At 35.3% G+C, this 19,374-nt stretch overlaps 1 protein-coding gene across 1 annotated transcript in view; it reads left to right on the top strand.

Annotated features, from left to right (window-relative positions):
• The window catches only part of LOC149949680 (complement receptor type 2-like), a 43,515-nt gene that overhangs the window by 14,524 nt on the left and 9,617 nt on the right, over positions 1-19,374 (top strand). Inside the window, exons 7-14 of the mRNA XM_090167869.1 lie at positions 1,783-1,980; positions 2,585-2,776; positions 3,815-4,000; positions 4,064-4,270; positions 4,336-4,518; positions 10,257-10,304; positions 12,098-12,226; positions 13,688-13,854. Coding sequence (XP_090023995.1) covers positions 1,783-1,980; positions 2,585-2,776; positions 3,815-4,000; positions 4,064-4,270; positions 4,336-4,518; positions 10,257-10,304; positions 12,098-12,226; positions 13,688-13,854 — 1,310 coding nt within the window. The remainder of the gene's footprint in view (positions 1-1,782; positions 1,981-2,584; positions 2,777-3,814; positions 4,001-4,063; positions 4,271-4,335; positions 4,519-10,256; positions 10,305-12,097; positions 12,227-13,687; positions 13,855-19,374) is intronic.

Genomic DNA, 19,374 nt, shown 5'->3' with positions numbered 1-19,374 from the left:
AACGGGTGGAATTGGAGAAACGCTAAAAATAATATCGACATATTCATTCTCCCTGAGTATAGATAAATACATTCTTGGTTTTACGTTATCTAAAAATTAAAAAAAAATGTATTAGATTTAAATATTCTGAGCACAAAAACCGGTAGTTCTTTAAATTGGACACACATTTTACCTTCATTTACACGGAGCATCTCAGTTTACGTCCCGTTTTGACCAATAATGTTCAAAAAAATGTTGGTTCGTGTGAATCGGCTTTTATATTGATAGTCTCCACAAGTGATTTAGAATATAGTATTTTAATTTTCATTAGCTATAACCAGAAGTATATATTATATCTTTTACGAGAAAAGTCTACACGAAGGTAATGAATGGTTATAACAAACTTAAAAGAATTTCTTCCCAGAGTAAACATTCGCGTTCAAGCCTAATGGCAAGACATAATATCTCATCAAGAAACTACAATTAACCGAGACCAGTTTAAATATTGAAGAATTGTTTGGACAAGTAGAAAGGTTTTTGGAAGTAAATTAGAGAGGACGTAACTGAAATAGAAAGCCTATTTTATAGAATCCTTATCAGACTATAGGGAACGATCTATTTGATAAATTTTAAAGCTCGCCACAAATCAATATGAAAATGCAAAATTTTTAATCCACAAAAATAATATTGAAATAATTGAAACACAGTTATTGATTAAATTATAAATAAGCTACTTTTATCAAAAGTAACCCTAAAAGAGCATTTATATGTTGGTCATTATTTTTCCATTTTCTTACGAAAGTTCAGAAATCATATCTTAGCAACTAAAACGCAATTAAAAAAAGATTTAAACATATTTGTAATGGGGAAATATTATTAAAGTAGGTTGGGGTAGAGTTTTTTCGATTTAAATATGTATATGAGATCATTTGTGTGAAGAAAATTAATTCAAATTTCAGATATTATAAGTAAAAAACGACAATTTCAGAGATATTTTCAGTGGTGGGATTAGATTGAAAATGTGTAAGGTTCAACACCTAAATATGCCAATAAAGTTCTAATGGGGTCAATGGTGTATTTAAAAGTGTCTAAAAAATATCTGGCTTTTTAAAATATAAAGAAGAAACCATCTTGAATCCAATATGGTGGAAAGAAAAGAGTACTAGCTTAAATAATGTCTAAAACCTATGGCACAAAAAAATTTATCTAAAAGATAATTGGATTTTTAAATTCGACTGTTCAAAATTCGCTCCGATGCCGAACTAATTGATCTCGTTCCGATTTTATGTTTATATGCTTAAGAAAGATGTACTTTATTAAAATTTAGGAATATTTTGGGCACTTGGAGGAAATACATGGAAAAAAATCCGAGCAGGGAACTGGAACAGGGATATGCTGGTAGCGGCGATCTCGATCGCAACAGAGCAGAAAATTGAAAACTCTTAAAATTGTTAGTCTTGAGAGTTTCGAGACACTTTATGAATTATGCTTCTGGTTGTATAAGACGGTGAAGACATTGAGTGAAATGAAAGAAAACGCACTTCTTAAAATTAGGAGAATAAAGGAGTTTGATCCCTCTTTCCGCTAGCGTGATGCGAAGTTGCTCCTTTAAGCCATACACGTCCGCTAACGATTAAGCAAATGATCGTTCAACCTTATTCGATAAAATTTAGGAATTTTAGCTAAATACATGTGTATTTTAAAGATAAATTAAGAAACCAGAAATTAAAATCAACTTGAATAAGACAAAAATGAATTATCAACACGCTGTTATTACACTCTAAAAAGTTTTTTTTTGTTTAGAAATAACTTGTCCTAAAGTTGAAGATACTGGACACATGATCTTCGTTGGTGAATGTAGTCAAAATGAAACAACTGTAGCGAAGGAGGATGATCGCTGCACTATTCAGTGTGAGGGTGACAAATACAAACTGGACGGAGCAGGTTCTTTAAAATGTTTGAGTACTGAAAAGTGGGATAGAGAGCCCGGAATTTGTAAGGGTGAGTGGCCGTCAAGTTCACTTCGTTATGAAATTGTGAATTCATACAAAAAGACTAGGACTCGGTTGATACGATATTTCAAAACTGCTTTTTATTTAGGAGCTCTTATCGTCTTCCGCGTAGTCGCGTGTCAAAGTAAAGTGCCACTACCGGGGTAATTGTCTACCTAATACTTTGGTAACCTTGCGTGTTGAAATGAAGTTCGGATAACTTTTGAAAAAAAGCAATCATACCTCATTTTTCCCGTTTGTTTTAGTTTTTCGTGAATAATATTGTTTTACAAGATTTGTATAAGTCCTTTGATATAGTTGATATCTTCTCGTGCAGAAAGACCCGAGGTCACTCGTTTTCAATCCATTGTTAATAATTTTACAAACGGTAGTACTATTTATATTTTCATTAAAACTTTTTTTACAAGTAAAATATTACGCCATTAATCAGTTGATCAACTAGACCAATAACCAAGGAACCACTTTAGGTTCCAGTTTCCTACCGACGTTTAATGCTTATATTTTAGATCGCCTGATGACGTTGCGAAATACCATATCAACCTTTGAAAAGCTATGATGATCGACAAAATTTAACTTGATTCATTTACTTTTAGAAATATTTTGTCCTAATATCGATCAATTTACTGAATTCGATAAGCTATCCGGAAAATGCAGAATGGCGAATCCCGGCGAAAAATGTACCATTGAGTGCTTGGGCGAGAACAAATACTTGAGAGTCGATGGACATTCTACTATCAAGTGTCTAACAAGTGGAGAGTGGTCGAACGATCTCGGCATATGCCAAGGTTGGTTTATGATAGTTTGCTAAATAAAAAATTATATGAATAATAATTCTGCCAGAACACTTCCCCTGAAGCACATGAAGTCGTTTTAGGGTCGGTGTACGGTCGAAAAGTCGCTTTATAGTCGACGACCAAATGCCGACCTAAAAATGCCCAAACGTTTTTCGACACTAAAACCGTAAACCCTTTTTTGGGACTATTTATGGTCGGTACGCCGACCAATATCCGACTTAGAAAAGACCTTACATTTAATTATTGGATTTGACATTAACTTTATGAAACAGACCATATGTATTTAGGAAAAGGGGATATTTTTATTATTTTCTGACTATTTAATGATTTTCTGAGATAATTTTTTATTCACTTTTAATTTTTCTGAAAACTTATTTGTATTCGAAAAACGATGCATCTAATAATTAGATCAGATTTGGGTCGGAAATGAGCATTACTATAAATTCGGCGTGACGTCGTTTTGGAGTCGGTTCTTAGGTCTATTAAAAGCGGTATAGAGTCGACGTTTTGTAGTCGGCCGACCCTTTTACCCCTAGGATATTTCGACCCTAAATCCAAAGGTCGGCCGACTTTAGTGTTAAGTATCTTTGGCCGACGTCGGCCCGACTCTAATTTGCTACAGAGGATTTGGGCGCAGAAACCTAACGAATTAAAAATAAATAGTTTAATATGTGAAATTTAATTTATTTAAATATATCAAAACTTTTGATTTATAAAATAGAAAAGCCAAGTGATAATTATCCATGGTTTTCTATTATCCTTTATACTTCGGAATGGAATATAATTTTTTTGACGGGTCACAATTGATCAAATATTTAAAATCGAGAAAATGCTAAAAGTTGTTCTTAATTTGGCCCTTAACTACCTTTAATTACCAATTTTACACGCGCGCTAGACTTAACAAAAAATTAAAATAATTTTGTCAGTAGCCCAAGTTTTATTTACACTTAGGGTCTCGTGAGAGTTGTCTTTACTGTCATATTAGCTACGGCTAAAGCTACTCTAAACTAATTATCATTTTGCCATTAGAGATAATGTGCCCTCGAATTGAAAATACCGGAAAAGGGACGTTATCAGGAATATGCGATATTGCGCATCCACAGGATTCTTGCGCCATCTCGTGTGGAACAGACAATAAATTAAGACTAAATGGCGAACAAAAGGTAACGTGTGCCGAAGACGGCGAATGGGATATGGAGCTGGGAGTGTGCGAAGGTTCGTCACATGTTCAAATTAGCCCGCGGAAAAATAAAGTATTACATAGATATGTTTCTTTAGAAATATTTTGTCCAAATATTGAAGACATTGGAGATGGAACATTAGGAGAAAATTGCGTCTTGGCTGTTCCTGGGGAGTACTGCACTAAACAATGTCCCGAAAATGCGACCATTGCTTCTATTAAGAACACTTTCCGAATGATTGGAAATAACAAGATAAGATGTACGGAAAAAGGATATTGGAGTGGAGATCTAGGTCACTGCGAACGTAAGAATCTTAACAGTAAAGATGTATTCGCTGGAAATCGGTAAATATATGATTTGTTTCTTTAGAAATCATGTGCCCTTCACCAAAAGTTGAGGGAAACATCGAATTATCCGGCGTTTGTCATTTGGCAAGACCAGGAGAGAAATGCCAAATAAAATGTAGTATCACAAAACTGACATTGGTAGGTGCCAAAGAAATCGAATGTGGAGATGACGGCCGTTGGTTAGGATATCCTGGAAGCTGCCAAGGTAGGTGTTTATTTGAAATTAACGGAGAGAGTTAAATATCTTGCTAAAAGTGCCTCTTATAGACCAAAAAGTCAAAAAAAGCTACCATAAAAATTATTTTCGGTCTATTTAATTCTCTATTTCTCGGAAAATATTGATTTATATGAATAAGTGAATTAACATGAAGTAAACCAAATTAATTGGGAAGGGTATATGTTGAGCGCCATCTGTCAGTGGGTACAAATAGTTTTGCGAAATTAGTCGAAATAAAAGTCAAAAGAAGAGCAGCACTCAATAAAGATAAATAAAGAGCCAAATGTTTTCAGTTCCCCCAAAAAATGGCCTTTTTGGCCAGTTTACTCGAAAGATAAAACTAATCTCTTTTAGGAAATTTGATTATAAATCGTTCAACGAAATTGATGGTCTATATTAACATTACCGTTACCATCTCTTTGTTTTGCAAGATCAAGGTAGAATCAAACATTTATTTAGCAAAACCGAAGCGAATACAGACTTTTCCAATTACGTAACTTAAATTGGACTGTCTGAACATTTAGTCACGTATTCAGAATTTGGAGATCGTAAAAAATTCCAATGGTAAAAATTTATTTGGAAAGAACAGATGTACTTAGCTCAAAGTTGAGATCGGAGTCATTTCTGCGGCCATCTTTGAAATTGTTCGCCTCAAAGCAATTTTTAATTTCTTGAACGATTTCGATAAATGTTTGACTACCAAAAAGTTAAAAGCTTTAGCGTCCCCAATTCTGAAATGTACATCAAAATCAGCAAAGAGTTTTTTAAAAGTAATTTTTCATAATTAAACAGGGTGTTTTTGTGATTGGAAAAGTTTTTTTTTATAAACTATGTTTTCTGTGGTACTTTATACATTTCATCGATTTCGGGAATTATTTTCACGTTTTTCAGAACCTTAATTTTTTACCGCTAGGTGTTGGAATTAATTTGTCAATGGAAAACTTGTAGAGCGTCATCGAAAACATATGAATATCGTTGTTTCGACAAAATTAAACGAAATTTTCATACAAATTTCAACTTTCTAGAAAACATAGTTTAAAAAAAACCTTTTTAGAGCAAAAAAACGGTTTGAGTCTATTTGATCGATTACCAAATGGTCGAACGGGTCCCATTTGATCAAATTGCATTTGATCGAAGGGCATTTGATCGAAAGCTACTGTAGGGTAAAACTACTAGTTTTTGGGATTAAATCGAAAATACAATTACTATACAGAAAAAACCTGAGCGCAGTGACGTAGAAAACAAAATATTCTCTCGGACATAATTAATAGAAAGACCTATTAAAAAACGAATTCTGTACCTAATTTTTAGCAATAGAAGGGCCGTGAACGTGGTCAGACCCCTCGTATACAACGGTGCATACGCGCCTACGGCGCGCGTACATCAACCTAACCTAACCTAACCTAACCTAACCTGACCCTATTTATATATATCAAAAACAACGGGCCGTTATCGTCGATGTCATAAAATAAATTCCATCATATAGTGTATAAAGTAAAAATCTCTTCATCTTTGTGGCTTAATACAGTTAAAGCAATGAATTATTCCATCATTATTCCATCATTATTCCTTCTGCACTTCATATTGACATTCGGTAAAATAAAAACATACCAACTGGTACTATAAATACTTTTGAATTCGATCAAATAGTATTCGATCATTTGAAGGTTCGATCTTATGAAACAAATGACAAATGGGATTCGATCAAATGGAATTTCGATCAACTGCAACGTATAATGGTCGACTGTCGATCACATATTTTTCGACCAAATGGACCAACACCAAAAAACACCCTGTTTATTTTTTCTTTGACCTCTTTAAGATTTATAAATTTTACGCGACTAAATGGTGTTTGTTTTTTAAAAAGGCATTTCGGTTACGTCACTGATAAAGTCGGTATACAGGCCGTCTTAAAGTCATTTTTATTTAGTTAGATGTGAAATGTGCAATTTTGTTTTGTAATATAAAGCGAAGTAGGTGAAATGTTATAATGTGAAGCATTTATTTATTAATTTATAATTTTTAAATGCTCTTTAAATATGTCTGAGAGTTCCGGCGTAAAATTTAACAAAATTAAGATGGCCTCAGATATTTCGGGAAGTTCTGAGGTTGGAAAAACGTTTTTGAATTCAATCAAACACATTGCCGTTAAGTATATTATATCATAAATTAAAATAAACCTAATCACGAATGGGCTGATTAGACCGCGTCATTTTCATCATGCACGTGGTGTGCTGTTGGGTTTCAAAGTTTAGTTACATTAGGCCTACATTATTAATGTTAATCTTATCCAGATAAATTTGGAAACAATGCTGTGTGACTGTTATTTATAAATGTTCGTTAAAATATTAGAGGGGTTAAGTCATGGGTCTATCATATTTACCCGAAATGGCGTTCAAATATGCGTGATATATCATTCAAATGTAAGTCTTTAGGCGCTCAGATTTAAATGTTCCGGCGTTCAAATATAAGTCTTTTGGCGTTCAAATTTAAGTCTTGGGTCGATCATATTTTCCTGAAATGGCTTTCAAATGTGCGGGATTTATCATTCAAATGTAGGCATAAGTCTTTTGGCACTCAAATTTAAGCGTTCCGGCATTCAAATTTAAGTCTTTTGGCGATCAAACGTACCTGAATTGCTGTTCAAATTTAAGCGATATGTCGTTCAGTATAACGACAATTGAGCTTCACATTAACGCGTACAGGCGTGCGTGAATCATTTTTATTATATGGTGAATTTGAGGCGACAAATATGTTTAATTGTTTATGTGCTAGAAAGGGAACAAGTAAGCTTACAGCATTAATAAGTTCATAGTTTAGAAAATACGTTTTTATTGAAATTTAAACTTTATTCTTTAAACAAAATTAAAGTGTATTCTAAAGCATGATCCATAAACTTATAGTTATTCTGTAAGTCTATTAACAATGCCTACTACCGGCGACGAAACATCCGTTGTTACAATTTATAAAAACACTTTCTGGAAATTCTTTATCCATTGTTTTTCTCAAGGAAGTCGGATACTCAAGTTGAAACGTATGGTATCCAGAAAACAAGGATGCGACTGTCATTCTTATAGAGTTGTCGTCAAATGACACCCCGTCTATTTTAACCTCCAAGGTAGAATTGAATATTTCTCTAATGTTTTCATTTTGGAATACTATTTTCGGTGTATTCACAATTGGATCCTGTATGAAATATAAAAATATAAATTTTGTAAAATATAAAACCGCATGCTTTAAAAAAATTATTCTAACTTTAAACGTGAACTATGAAACTATGTGGTAATTCACCACTTCAGTATTTATTGTGCCATTTACGGAAGTTTTCCGAGAGCACATACTATATAAATTTTGTAGAAACGGAAGAAGGAAATTGCCCACTAAGCAATTCTCTTCTTTAATAGTAGATGGCGCGTCAGTCACTGCGTTTGCGCAGATCGTGTTACTGAAGTGGTGAATTATCTTGATTTTTATTTAGTGAAGGCTGAAAAGCTCTTTCTAAAAACGCCAACCATTAATTTCGAGTTACCAGGTTTTGGAGATCAGGTAGCGAAATAAAATGAAATCTAAATTCCCAATTTAAATGTATATCAAGTATATTTCTGTTTAAAATCTGTAGAGTCAATAGTTTTCATTTCAACACTAAACGTTTACTAGTGTTTAAAAATCTCTTTCCATAAGCTTAACGTATCCATTGTTTACCGGAAGCGGGGAATCCTATATTTTATTTACCTGCTTGTTAAAAGGTAGCCTCGTGAAGTCTTGGTAGTTGAACAACAAAGTAGGCTAAGGCTTAACACGACCGGGAAAAAATGGCCTAGTTCCCACGATGCTCTTAAGTAATAGCAGGGTCTTTTTGGAGTGGGTAGCGACGCATCGCTGCCACGTTTTAAAACGCAAATGATTCCAGGCCGGAGCGCTTCCGCAGCCGTTACGAGAAAGCGGGGCTGAACATCGAAAATGATTGTAAAATGAATTTCAAAATTTTGTAAATTATTTTAATCGTGTAAATTTGTGCTACTAGAGGGTTAAAGTAATATTCATTTTAGATTAATTAATTGGTTCGTATTTTAAATAGCTCGATCACGTTTGGTATACAAATTTATGATACCCTGAATGTGGTTTTCGATGGTTACGCTCGGTCGGCAAAACAACTTTGTTTAATTCAATTAATTTAATAATAAGGTGTATCTGCTATATACAAGATAATACACAAAGATTTTAGCCAAGAGTCCGAGTTTTTTAATTCTTTAGGCATTACCCGCCTAAATCTAGTGATCCGGGTTCGATTCCATACCGTTTAAATATTGCTAATTAAAATAAAAAAATTGCACTGAATTGTCTTTAAAAAAAGCTCAGCTCAAATTTTATTATTAATTATATAAATAATGTATAACAAAACTATTAAAGAAACAATTGTCTCTTCCAAAATTAAAAAGCATAAAGAATGGCCGAGAAACGTTAAGCTTTATGTTTAAAAAAAGTGTCGGGTGCAGTAAGTGTCGGTGGCTCAACGGTTAAGCACTCGTTCGGAGTGCAGAGCGCCGGGAGTTCTATTCCCGGTAGCCGGATTTGTTAATTCATTTGTATAATTACTAATACGCGAGTCACAACATTTCAATTTCTTCTGTGCAATAATTTAAATCGAACCCAAAATTTCGTTATATTTATCATGGAAGAATAAAGCTTTCTTCTTCCATGTATTTACATAAGAAGCGAAAAATAAAACACTATTGATATACGTTTTTGATGAAACTGAATTTCTAATTTTCAACAAAGTGATTTAAAGGGGCTCCAAAGTTCGGTGGCAAAAAAAAAAGAAAATTGAGCATGCTTTTCATTCCCCCAACCCCTCACTCGGCAGAGTCAACCGTATATTTCGCACTTTACTGACTTTACACACATTTTGCCACCGAACTTTGGAGCCCCTTTAAGTATCGGAGGGTCTTTGGTACTGGTAGAACGCCCGCCTGTCATGCAGGAGGACTCGGATTCGAAACCCACCCGATGCGATCACAAGTAAGACATATACCGTGAACATTTGTTGGAAACCTTGCCATTTGGATGCTTAGACGTCAAAAGCATCGTGAAAGATTTTTGAACGCAGAGGCTTATGCGTGTTCGTTAAGGTTGAGCAAACCGTCGTCTGCTAAACTTCGGCTGCTCACAAAGTCGCTTGGATACACTATTTAGCTCGCGTAAGCGTCGTCACTTTTTATAGCAGACGACACAGCAGCCGAGAGCTCACTCGACCAACGATCTTTTGTCACTTTCTGTAAACTGCTGTTAAATTGAATGGATGTAGAACTTGTAGTCAAAATTTAACGCCAGGATGACTGTTGAATTGAACTTGAAAGGTTTTTATTTAATTTGAACGCCAAGGTGAATATTTATTCAAAATTGAAAGGAATTAGTAAAATTAGAACGTCAATTTGAAAGCTTTTTTAAAATTGAATGGTAGCGGTTAAATTTGAATGCCTATTTGAAGCGGCATTCAAAATTGAATAGTGTTATTCCATTTTGAAAGGAAATTGAATGCTTTTTTTTAGAGTGTGATAGCTTGAGCCGACTAAATCCACATTAAAAGTTGTTAAATATGTAAGTTTTCTTTTTCGGTTCGTTGAGCCTAATGTTCCAATAATAATACAATAAATAAATATTCAGAGTGTTTTAATGCAGAACAGTTTAACTGTTCACCTAATAACGTATTTTCTCTTAATGAACAGAATCTTGCAACGTGGGATATTTTAAAAATGAGCATGGAGTTTGTGTTGGTAAGATATTGATACTATAAATAAAGGTGGGTTTCTTGTTGTACTCGAAATCAATGGTACCTCTTAGCACTACCAATAGCAGGAAAAGTAGCTCGTTAACGAAAGTAAAATTAGATTAGCTTTACTTTAAAGATATTTTTGACACTTATATGTAATAAAACAATTTTATAGGCCGTTAAATAAATTTGAAATTCAAATTTATATTAAATAATTTTCTTGTAATCTATCCTTTATCTTGTTTTGAAAATCATTTCTGTTCAAGTATCGAACTGCTTTGGGGGACAAAGCTTCTGGCATGTGTCCATCTGCTGAGATGGCCGGTCCGGTTGTTAATGAAGGAAGGGAAACTAGTGAGCGTTGTAACTCGAGATGAAGAACAGCTCGCCAGCTGCTGGACCCAGGGCTGTGGATTCCCAAGAAATCTTCCACCCAGCACTATTATTAATTTATTACTTTGTTTTCGTTTCTTGGGACCTTGAATGGGCTGGGAAAACCCCCGTTCTTTCTTAGACTCGAATCGACCATTATTTCCACCGCATTTTCTTAAAAATCAGAGTTACTGATGAATTTCCACTTAAACCTTCCACTTTTACGTTTTCGCGATATTAGATAACAAGTCAGTAATTAAGTAATATCTTCCAAAATTCTAAGAATTGGAAGTAACTCATAATTTTTCTATGTAAATTAACTAATTAATTTTTATTTGGTAGCTTTACTAGAAACTTACATTGTTAGTAAGCTATGAGAGTCTAGTAGCTGTGTGAGTGCACTATATCTCAAATAGAAAAGCATAATCAACGATAACCGACTACAGCCGTCTACTGGCCAACTAAGGAAACTCTGAAATGATTTATTTATGATAATTGCATAGGATATCATTGATTTCGGGTTGGGTGTTAAAAAATTATTATTAATAATTTCAAACATTTATTTTATTAATATTGTTAAAGTTGTTTAATGTAATATTATAATAAGTATGATTAAAAAGCTGTTGACGAGACGATCTATCGAGAGTTTCGTTAACGCTTTCTAAGTTCAAATGAAAGACGTTTTAGTTCCCATTGAGACAGCTATCGGCGATTGTAAGAAGTTCACCAAGTTACTGGATTTTAGTTTGTTAAACAGACGTTTTGTGAAAAAATTTCACTGCTTTTGGGACTGCTCAATACTTAATAAATTTCAGATACAACGACTAATTGTGTAATCGTTTGTTGATCTGGGAAGCTATTCATAGCTTGGTCGGGGCGTTAACCTTTTCCCTCTAACATTGAAGCTTAGTCGGAAGTCGGTAGCTTGCAAGCGAGTCTGCGCAAATATTATAACTGGTGAACCCAGTAGCTTTTGAAATTCAAATGAAATTGCGATAGGTTTTTCACGTGTTGAAATTTAAATTTTATTTTTCTGAAACTGAAATTTCATTCCTTAAATTTGATTGCTTACCTAAATTTAAATGCAGTTCTTTAAATTTGATTGATTCTCTGATTTGTTAAGGGGAGTTCTATTAAAAATTGAAATGAAATTCTTAACTTTACTGTTTTATTTTATTTTTGCGCAATAAATAAGTCTATACACTTTGTGTCTTCAGTACTTTTAACACCTTTTAATCTTATGATTATGAATAATGATGTTCCATCGTCAATGGAATGAGCCAGACGCCTTTATCCATTACAATACCATAGCGTCGAACACACAGAAAATTAGAGAGCTTCTCACTTCGCTCGCTAGGTGGTTCTATGATAAGAGAAAAGGCTAAATGTTGAAAACAAATAATTTTATTAAATTGTCATTGATAGGAGTGTGTGAAATGTCCCCATGCCGGAATTACGGAGCCGAATGCGTCGCAGGAGCAGTCAACGGCGGATACAAATGCCAGTGCCCACCCGCCTACTTACCTTACGTAGAAGGAGACACATGCACAATGGGTAACCAAATTGCCATACAAGCGATATGTTTAATAAATAAATGCAGTCAAAAATTTCTTCTAAAAGCTTATATTTAGACAACGTGAATTGACCTCATAGGTTCCCGGAAAATAAACCTTTCTTCTTAGATGAAACCTTAGAAGAACGCAAATTCTAGGCCAGATTAGGTTATTTAGTAGGTGTAAACGTCTCACTATTCAGCGTATAGGAAATTGTCGTTAAGTTTTTTGGGTGCAGTAGATTCCACTAATGTGAATAGTGAAGTATCGTAGTCGGATAAGTGAACAGACTGTTCCTACTTTCTAGAACGAGTTTAATTATTTTCTCAAGGTGCATTATATTTATATACAAAGTCTAAAATATACAATTTATCATAATTCATTAAAAAGAATAACATCAGTCCTTACATAAAAAACTATTAAATATAGATAAAGCCACGTCAAATAGCTTTCTCAAACTTTCGGTGAAAATATAATCAGGGCTAAACATTTATTTTATTCTTACATCTGCAACAATCTCAGAAAGTAACGAAGACGAATCTTAAACCAAAGCTAAAATTTGTAGTCAAATTTTGGATTCATTAATATTCAAAACGTTCAACAATCTCTGATGCCTCTGAAACTAAAATTTAGATATTTACCATTATTGACGAATGTCGCTCAAGTAGTCGCGGAAGAATAGAGGCTGACACAAATGGGGTTGACATCATATCGTTTTTGGCGCATGATGACGTCAAAGCCACTTATTTCGGCGACCCGATTGTGTTTACCCCCTTTTGCAGACCCTAATTCGTAACGGTGACGAGTTCGAATTGTTTTTCAACACATACCTTTTGCTCTGTGCCAATACACAATATTATACTAAATTAATATATGCGTTCGGATTAACTTTTTAAGGCCAATTAGTTTATCCACCAAATGAAGCAGTGAATTAAGCAGTTAGGTGACCTTCTTATAAGTGCACAACTTGTTTGACATTTTCAACTATTTTTCATTCAAGCTATGAAATTAAGCTATTCCGTAACGTCATTGACACCAGAGTTTTGAAACATTTGACACATCATCTGCTTCAAAATAATTTTGCAATTACTAAAATAGCAGACATTAATAATTTTGACAGGATAAACTTAATTTATAAATTTCATACCGGAAACGTGATAGCAAACGTCTTAAAAATACGAATAATCCCATTGGAGGTCAGTAAATCATTTGTCCTCGGTTAAACAATGGTCGTACTATTGCGGCCCACTAGAATTCAATATACACGCAATGTTTGGTGAAAAATTGTGAACGGCGTAAGGTGACCAATTAATTGGTTCATCGCGTATGAACAACTAATTTGACAGCGATAAAATTGAATAATCTGAACGGTACTTGAAAGTAGTATTCTGCACTTGGTTTAATTGCAACGAAAATGGTTCAGTTTAAGTGTTTTTTCCCTTTTTTTAAAAAAAAATTCTAGCCGAGAAAATCTATAAGTTGAAGCTGGAGGGAATCAAGTTGAATATGTCCAATATAGAAGTTCCCAAGAGTGACCGAGCCCGCCGCTCAATACACTTCCTGGGATATAATGAAGAAATTGAATTAGAGAAGAAAATTGAAATTGTCGAAAAGAAAATAAGAGATGCCGTAAGTTAGGTTTCCTTACTTTGGCTTTTGTTTTTTCATTACGATCTTCAATAGATATGTGAAACATACAGCTATACAGGTGGCCACTAAAAACGATAAATAATAAATAACTGATGTTTTTTTTAAATTTAAAATTTCTATGGAACATTCTTTGTGCAGAGGGACATTTACTAAAATTAGTAAAATTTTGTTAAATCAAAGTTATTGGAACTAATAATATGGCGAGCAACAACTTTCTAATTGGAACCCAACGGTTCCCGAGAATGACCTTGAAGACATGGTTCAAGGTCATTCAATTTTACACTAGTTTCATATTAATTTTAAATTAAAAATAAAACGTTTATCAGTTATTTATTATTTTTCGTTTTTTAGTTGATACCCTGTATAAATCACGTAGAAGTAAAGAAGAAATTAATCTTTTTTAGGGAATTAACTATTTCCTGTGGCCGATAGACCTTTCAACCGAATATAATACTTCTTCTCGTTTAATGTAGTACTTCTTCTAGTCTAATGGTACTTCTCGTTAATTTTGTTATATAAATCATAGTCTAAAAGCATAATCAGACGAATCAGATTTTACCCCAATATGGTTTGCGAGCGAAGCTTAAGGTTCGAGTTTGCAGAAACTCGTTTATATATTTTTTAACCACCTCCTGGTAAAATTGAGATGTCATGCGTTTAACCTGCTAAATACATAATCTAAATAGCGAGGTGACAGAACTCAAGTTTCAACGATATGTAGCACCAAGAGACAGGATTAGGAGGTCACTAATGGGCGCTTTTCCAAACGTGCGCGGACAAACTTCTCACGTTACTCAAAACTTACTCTCAAGTCGAATCTCTCACTTCTACTTAAGTCGAGTAACTGACGATCCCTAGTTAAGTCTCACACCCTCCGAAATCATTTTCCTCGCTCTCTCCCTAGTCCAGTCGCTCGCGTTCCCTAGTCGGTTAAGGTGACAAGACCCTACGCTACTATATCGTCGAACCGTAAAACTCGGGGTTCTGAAAGTACTCATTATTGTCTTCGCTCGGTATTAAGCCTGTTCAAGGACCATAGTTGAAGAGTTCGATCCATGTTCCGTTCGTAATGCAGAAACACTTTATGAAGGCAAAAAAAGATGCGTCTTTCCAGTACTGTCGAGTATTTCCTTTTCTTCTATAAATAGACATTTATAATAAGACGAAGGTCTTTCCATTCTATTGTTATGCACACTTAAGCCAGTTATGAAGCTTTCACGGTTTCACCCTTGATTTTGAAGCAAGAACAGAGTGTCTTTAGTATTTTTCCCACTCATATCTCCACGGATCGTTGAGGGTATTCGATACTGTCTCACGTCGCTCTCAAAAAGTTGCAAGACTAAGCGGCTAAAACCATTCATTAAGCCGTAAAAAACAAATCGCCAACCTATCAATTTGCGGTTGCCGTCAATACGCCTAGAATGATAAATAATGGAAAAACCGTGTAACTATATAGGCTCACACGACAGTTAAGTGAGCGTAATAAATGGGAAAAATAAATAAAAACCAAAATCTTGACCGTGTGAACCGCAACACTTTTGAAACAGTCTCTCGCAATTGCGTGCCGAGGGCGTGTGGTACCCGAAAAAATAACTAATGGGAAATTACCTACAAGGCTTCCTACCATTATAGGGATTCTCTCTTAAACAAGCGGCTTGCAGCTCCAAAAAGGAAAGAGAATAAACCGGAAAAAAATAGACCAACTACCTAATCAGAAGGTTTTCAAAAGAAACAGGTCTAAGGCCTAGCTGAATAACCAGCAAGTAATTGAGAAAGTAACTGAAAGTCACTTGTTCAACAATAAAAATGTTACTTCCTCTCTCTGAATAATGTAGATACCCAAAAATTTTACAAATATCAGCCCGTGAGGACTTCCAACCATTATAGGCCTAAAAGCTTCGGAGTACGATCTAATTGCCTCCAAGAGTACTTAATGCTCTCTTAAACTCCGTGTTTTTTAACACAACGCCTTACTATTAAAAATGCGCTATTTCTTTAGTTAACTTTTCTTTGTATTCAAGATTTATAACTGGCTTGAAAATACCGGAAATTAAAATGTGGTCGTAAATTTGGTCGACCCTTTCCCTTAACTCTTCTATATTAGTGAAGTTTTTAACGATCTTAATTCTTCCCCGAAAATCTGTAACAGGGATATCACCAATGGAAACTTAGACTACATTTTGATTAGTAGTTAGGGTGCGGTCTCCGGTAGTAGTAGTATAGAATGATCTGTTTTGTTCGTCTGACCACTCCCATTCTTCGTCTTTCCTCAGTAGCTTCGAGAGTGGCTCGACTTCCGTGGCGAATCCGTTCACGAAACGCCTGAAATAGATGGCAAGTCCCAATAACCTTCTTATTTGTGTGCGTCTTTCGGTACCGGGAAAGTTTAGACGCGGTTTATCTTACGTTGACCTGGCCGTATTGATTTTTGAGTTTAAGTGTGAACTTCGCTTTGCGGAAAACTTTTAAAACCTCCTTCAAGTGTGTTAGTACTTTTTCTACGTCCTTGTATGCCTTGAAACATGGCAACACCTTTAGTCAAGCCAAACGGTAAAAGGTTGAACTGATAATGCCCATCTGGCTTGAAGAAACCTGTGTATTCCTGATGAGAGATCTACGCTGGTAAAGAACTTGTAACCCGTTAAACGTTTTAAATGCTCATAAATTAAAAATAGTGGGGAGGCTTCTCTCTTCGGAAATCGATTTATAGCTTGGAAGTCCACACACAGACGTCCTTCGCCAGTTTTCTTCTTAACAATGAGGATCGGGCTGACGAAACTTCTGGTCCTACGATTATTTCGTCAATGTCGAAGGGTTGTATTTTCGCATAACTTTCTTTTGCATTGTATTTTTAAGCTCTCACTACTGTTTGACCGCTTTCACTGACCAGTTCGTTTCCGGATACGTTTAGCATTTGCACTTTAGGTTTCTATTCTTTGTTTGTATTCGCCTCTATCGGGGACCATTCGTAACTGACCTTCGATGTAAATCTATGCTACGTTATCCCCGGGTAATGGAAATGTTTTTACCGGTTTTCTCAATGCCGACATGATCATATCATCGATACATTTTTATTGGATCATCCATTGATCTGCGTCGGGCATAGCCTATACCTATTTCAATTCTTCTTCGGCATCCATGTTAATCTTGATTCCGATCAGAAAGACTATAAATCTCTAGGTCCCATACTTCCGCTAGAGTCCACAACTAGCTGGAGTGATATCATGAGTTCTATCGGGTGGTCTTGCTACTGGCGTTAGCAGACGGGATGGAGCATACTTTTGGTCGATGTTGTCTTTTTGAACATTTGCGCTTAAGCCAATTTCGCTCCATCCGTGTGGACTTCAGTGTTCATTTGTGGGTTGTACAGTACAATATGGGGCATTCTGTAACTTGAGGGTTTTAAAAAACGATTTTTGGTCTACTTCCTACACGCACTCAACATCGTTGCGTATCAGTCTGGACGATATTACGTTAAAGGAAGGGACATTTCTTCAAGTTTAAGGAAAGCTTGGCGCGTCGGAAAACCTTTAACACCTCTTCTGGATGCTCCGGACCTTGTTCTTCGTCAAGTGTCGGAATAAGTACGTCTTCCAGATACATAAGGGTGATCGCGTGCCTAGGTGGACCGAGGATAGCGTCGATGCTCGTGAAAACTTGTTCCCTCGTTCTAGTTTTTCGTCTATCAACGGTATTATCGAAAGGCGTCATTAGGCGTCAGTCAATTTAACCCTGGGAAATCGACACAACGGCTGTGCTCTCCGTTTTTCTTCCAGATAATCAAAATTGCCCTAGAGTATGGCTAATTTGACTCAGGGATAATTCCCACATACAGTAGCTCTGAAATCTTACTTCGCACCTTCTTTCGTTCAGCGTTAGAGAGTCGGTAGGACCTATATACGTGATCAGCGTTGTCGTGGTTAACTCGTTCTTCGTTTGTGATTGTTTTTCCCCCCAGTTGTAGAGGTTATCGGTGAAACAGTTGCGATACTGGTTGTTGCAGATTCGTTTTCTCATTTCAAGAGATACGTTTGGGTTGGCTTTGATTTCGTCGACTTTAAATGGTCTTAGGTCTTTTCTTTCGAGTTATAGAACAGGAATGTTCTCTGCTAAATACGGCTTAGCTCTAGTGATAGTTTGACCACCTTTTATGATCGGATCGTTGTCGGACCATTCTCATCCAATGCGTATACTCATCTAGGGATGCAATATTCGCTTTTAATGAAGACTTGAAATTTACTTCAATCGTTGTGAGTGATGTCATTCGTCATCAGGTCGATGAATCCCATGGAATACGGCGGTACTACGGTAGCGTCTTTAACCCACAGTGTGACCGGTTGGGGAGGTAACGTGGTTGATCATCTTCTTTTGTCATTTTGTGCTTTTCGCGAAATAACCGTAGAGTGTTTTGTCGTTTTACCGCGGATTCTTTCGTAAGTTTCGTTTGTGGTCTTCCAATAAGTAGAGCGATGTGCTTAAATTTATCCGGAACCACGAAGTATCCGACTACCGCCTTCGCTTGGTCGACCTCTATTGGTTACGCCGTTTGGGAATTTTTACGGTGTCACGTTCTCTCAGAAGGACTCATCTGCTTCATTGATCGATGTATGACCTAACTAGGTAGCGTCTTTAAAACATTTGATGTTTGCATCCGGGCACAGTATGGGCCATTTTTTAGGTCTTTCTCCAGTCGAGCTTGGCATGGTTTTCTTTTGCGTGACACAATCTTTGCTCACGTGTCCAGTGTCGTTGCAATTCTCATAAAGGGGCTTCCGTTGTTGAGGCTGCGTGCAGTCTTTTGACACATGCCCGTTATTGCTGCAACTGAAGCCAATATGCTTAAAATTAAGTAAATCACATTTCAGTCTTCATTATTCGATATAAGAGAAAACAAGAAACAAATATTTGAGAAAAACAATTTAATCGATTTTTTGTTTCTGTGGTAAAGCAGGGTACACGAGGACAGCCACAGACAATTTTAACAAATATATTTTAATATTTTTTTTGTAACAAAAGGATACCCAAAGAAATACACAATGGTTAGACAATATTAATAATGAAATATATTTTTTAATAAATAACCAACAGTCCAGCACGGCGAACATTTAAAGGGAATATAACCTCAGGTTTTTTGGTGTGGAACACCAACACTTTGACCATTTCCCGCTCCCTCCTATGGCTTCAGATATTTTTGGCGCTGGTTAGTGATTTTTCGCCCAAATTTGTTTAGATAAAAAACATAAAAAAACCTTAAAAAAGACTTGAGATTATATTCCCTTTAAATATAAATCATTTTTTATCCAATTTTGATCAAAGTTATGTAGATATTTTTTGAGCTAATTTGATCTACCATTTTTTAAATCATCAAAGTTGAGTTCAGCTCGAATGAATATATGGTTTAAAAAGTTATTTTTCTTATAACGATATAATAATTTAGAATGATAGTTATATGGAATTCAAAAACATGAAATGATTTTCCGTTTTTCTTAATTAACTATG

Source organism: Leiobunum rupestre, chromosome 3, assembly GCF_980474605.1.
Source record: "Leiobunum rupestre chromosome 3, qqLeiRupe1.1.hap1, whole genome shotgun sequence".
Classification (NCBI taxonomy): Eukaryota; Metazoa; Arthropoda; class Arachnida; order Opiliones; family Sclerosomatidae; genus Leiobunum; species Leiobunum rupestre.
This window is presented reverse-complemented; position numbering and strand designations above follow the sequence as displayed.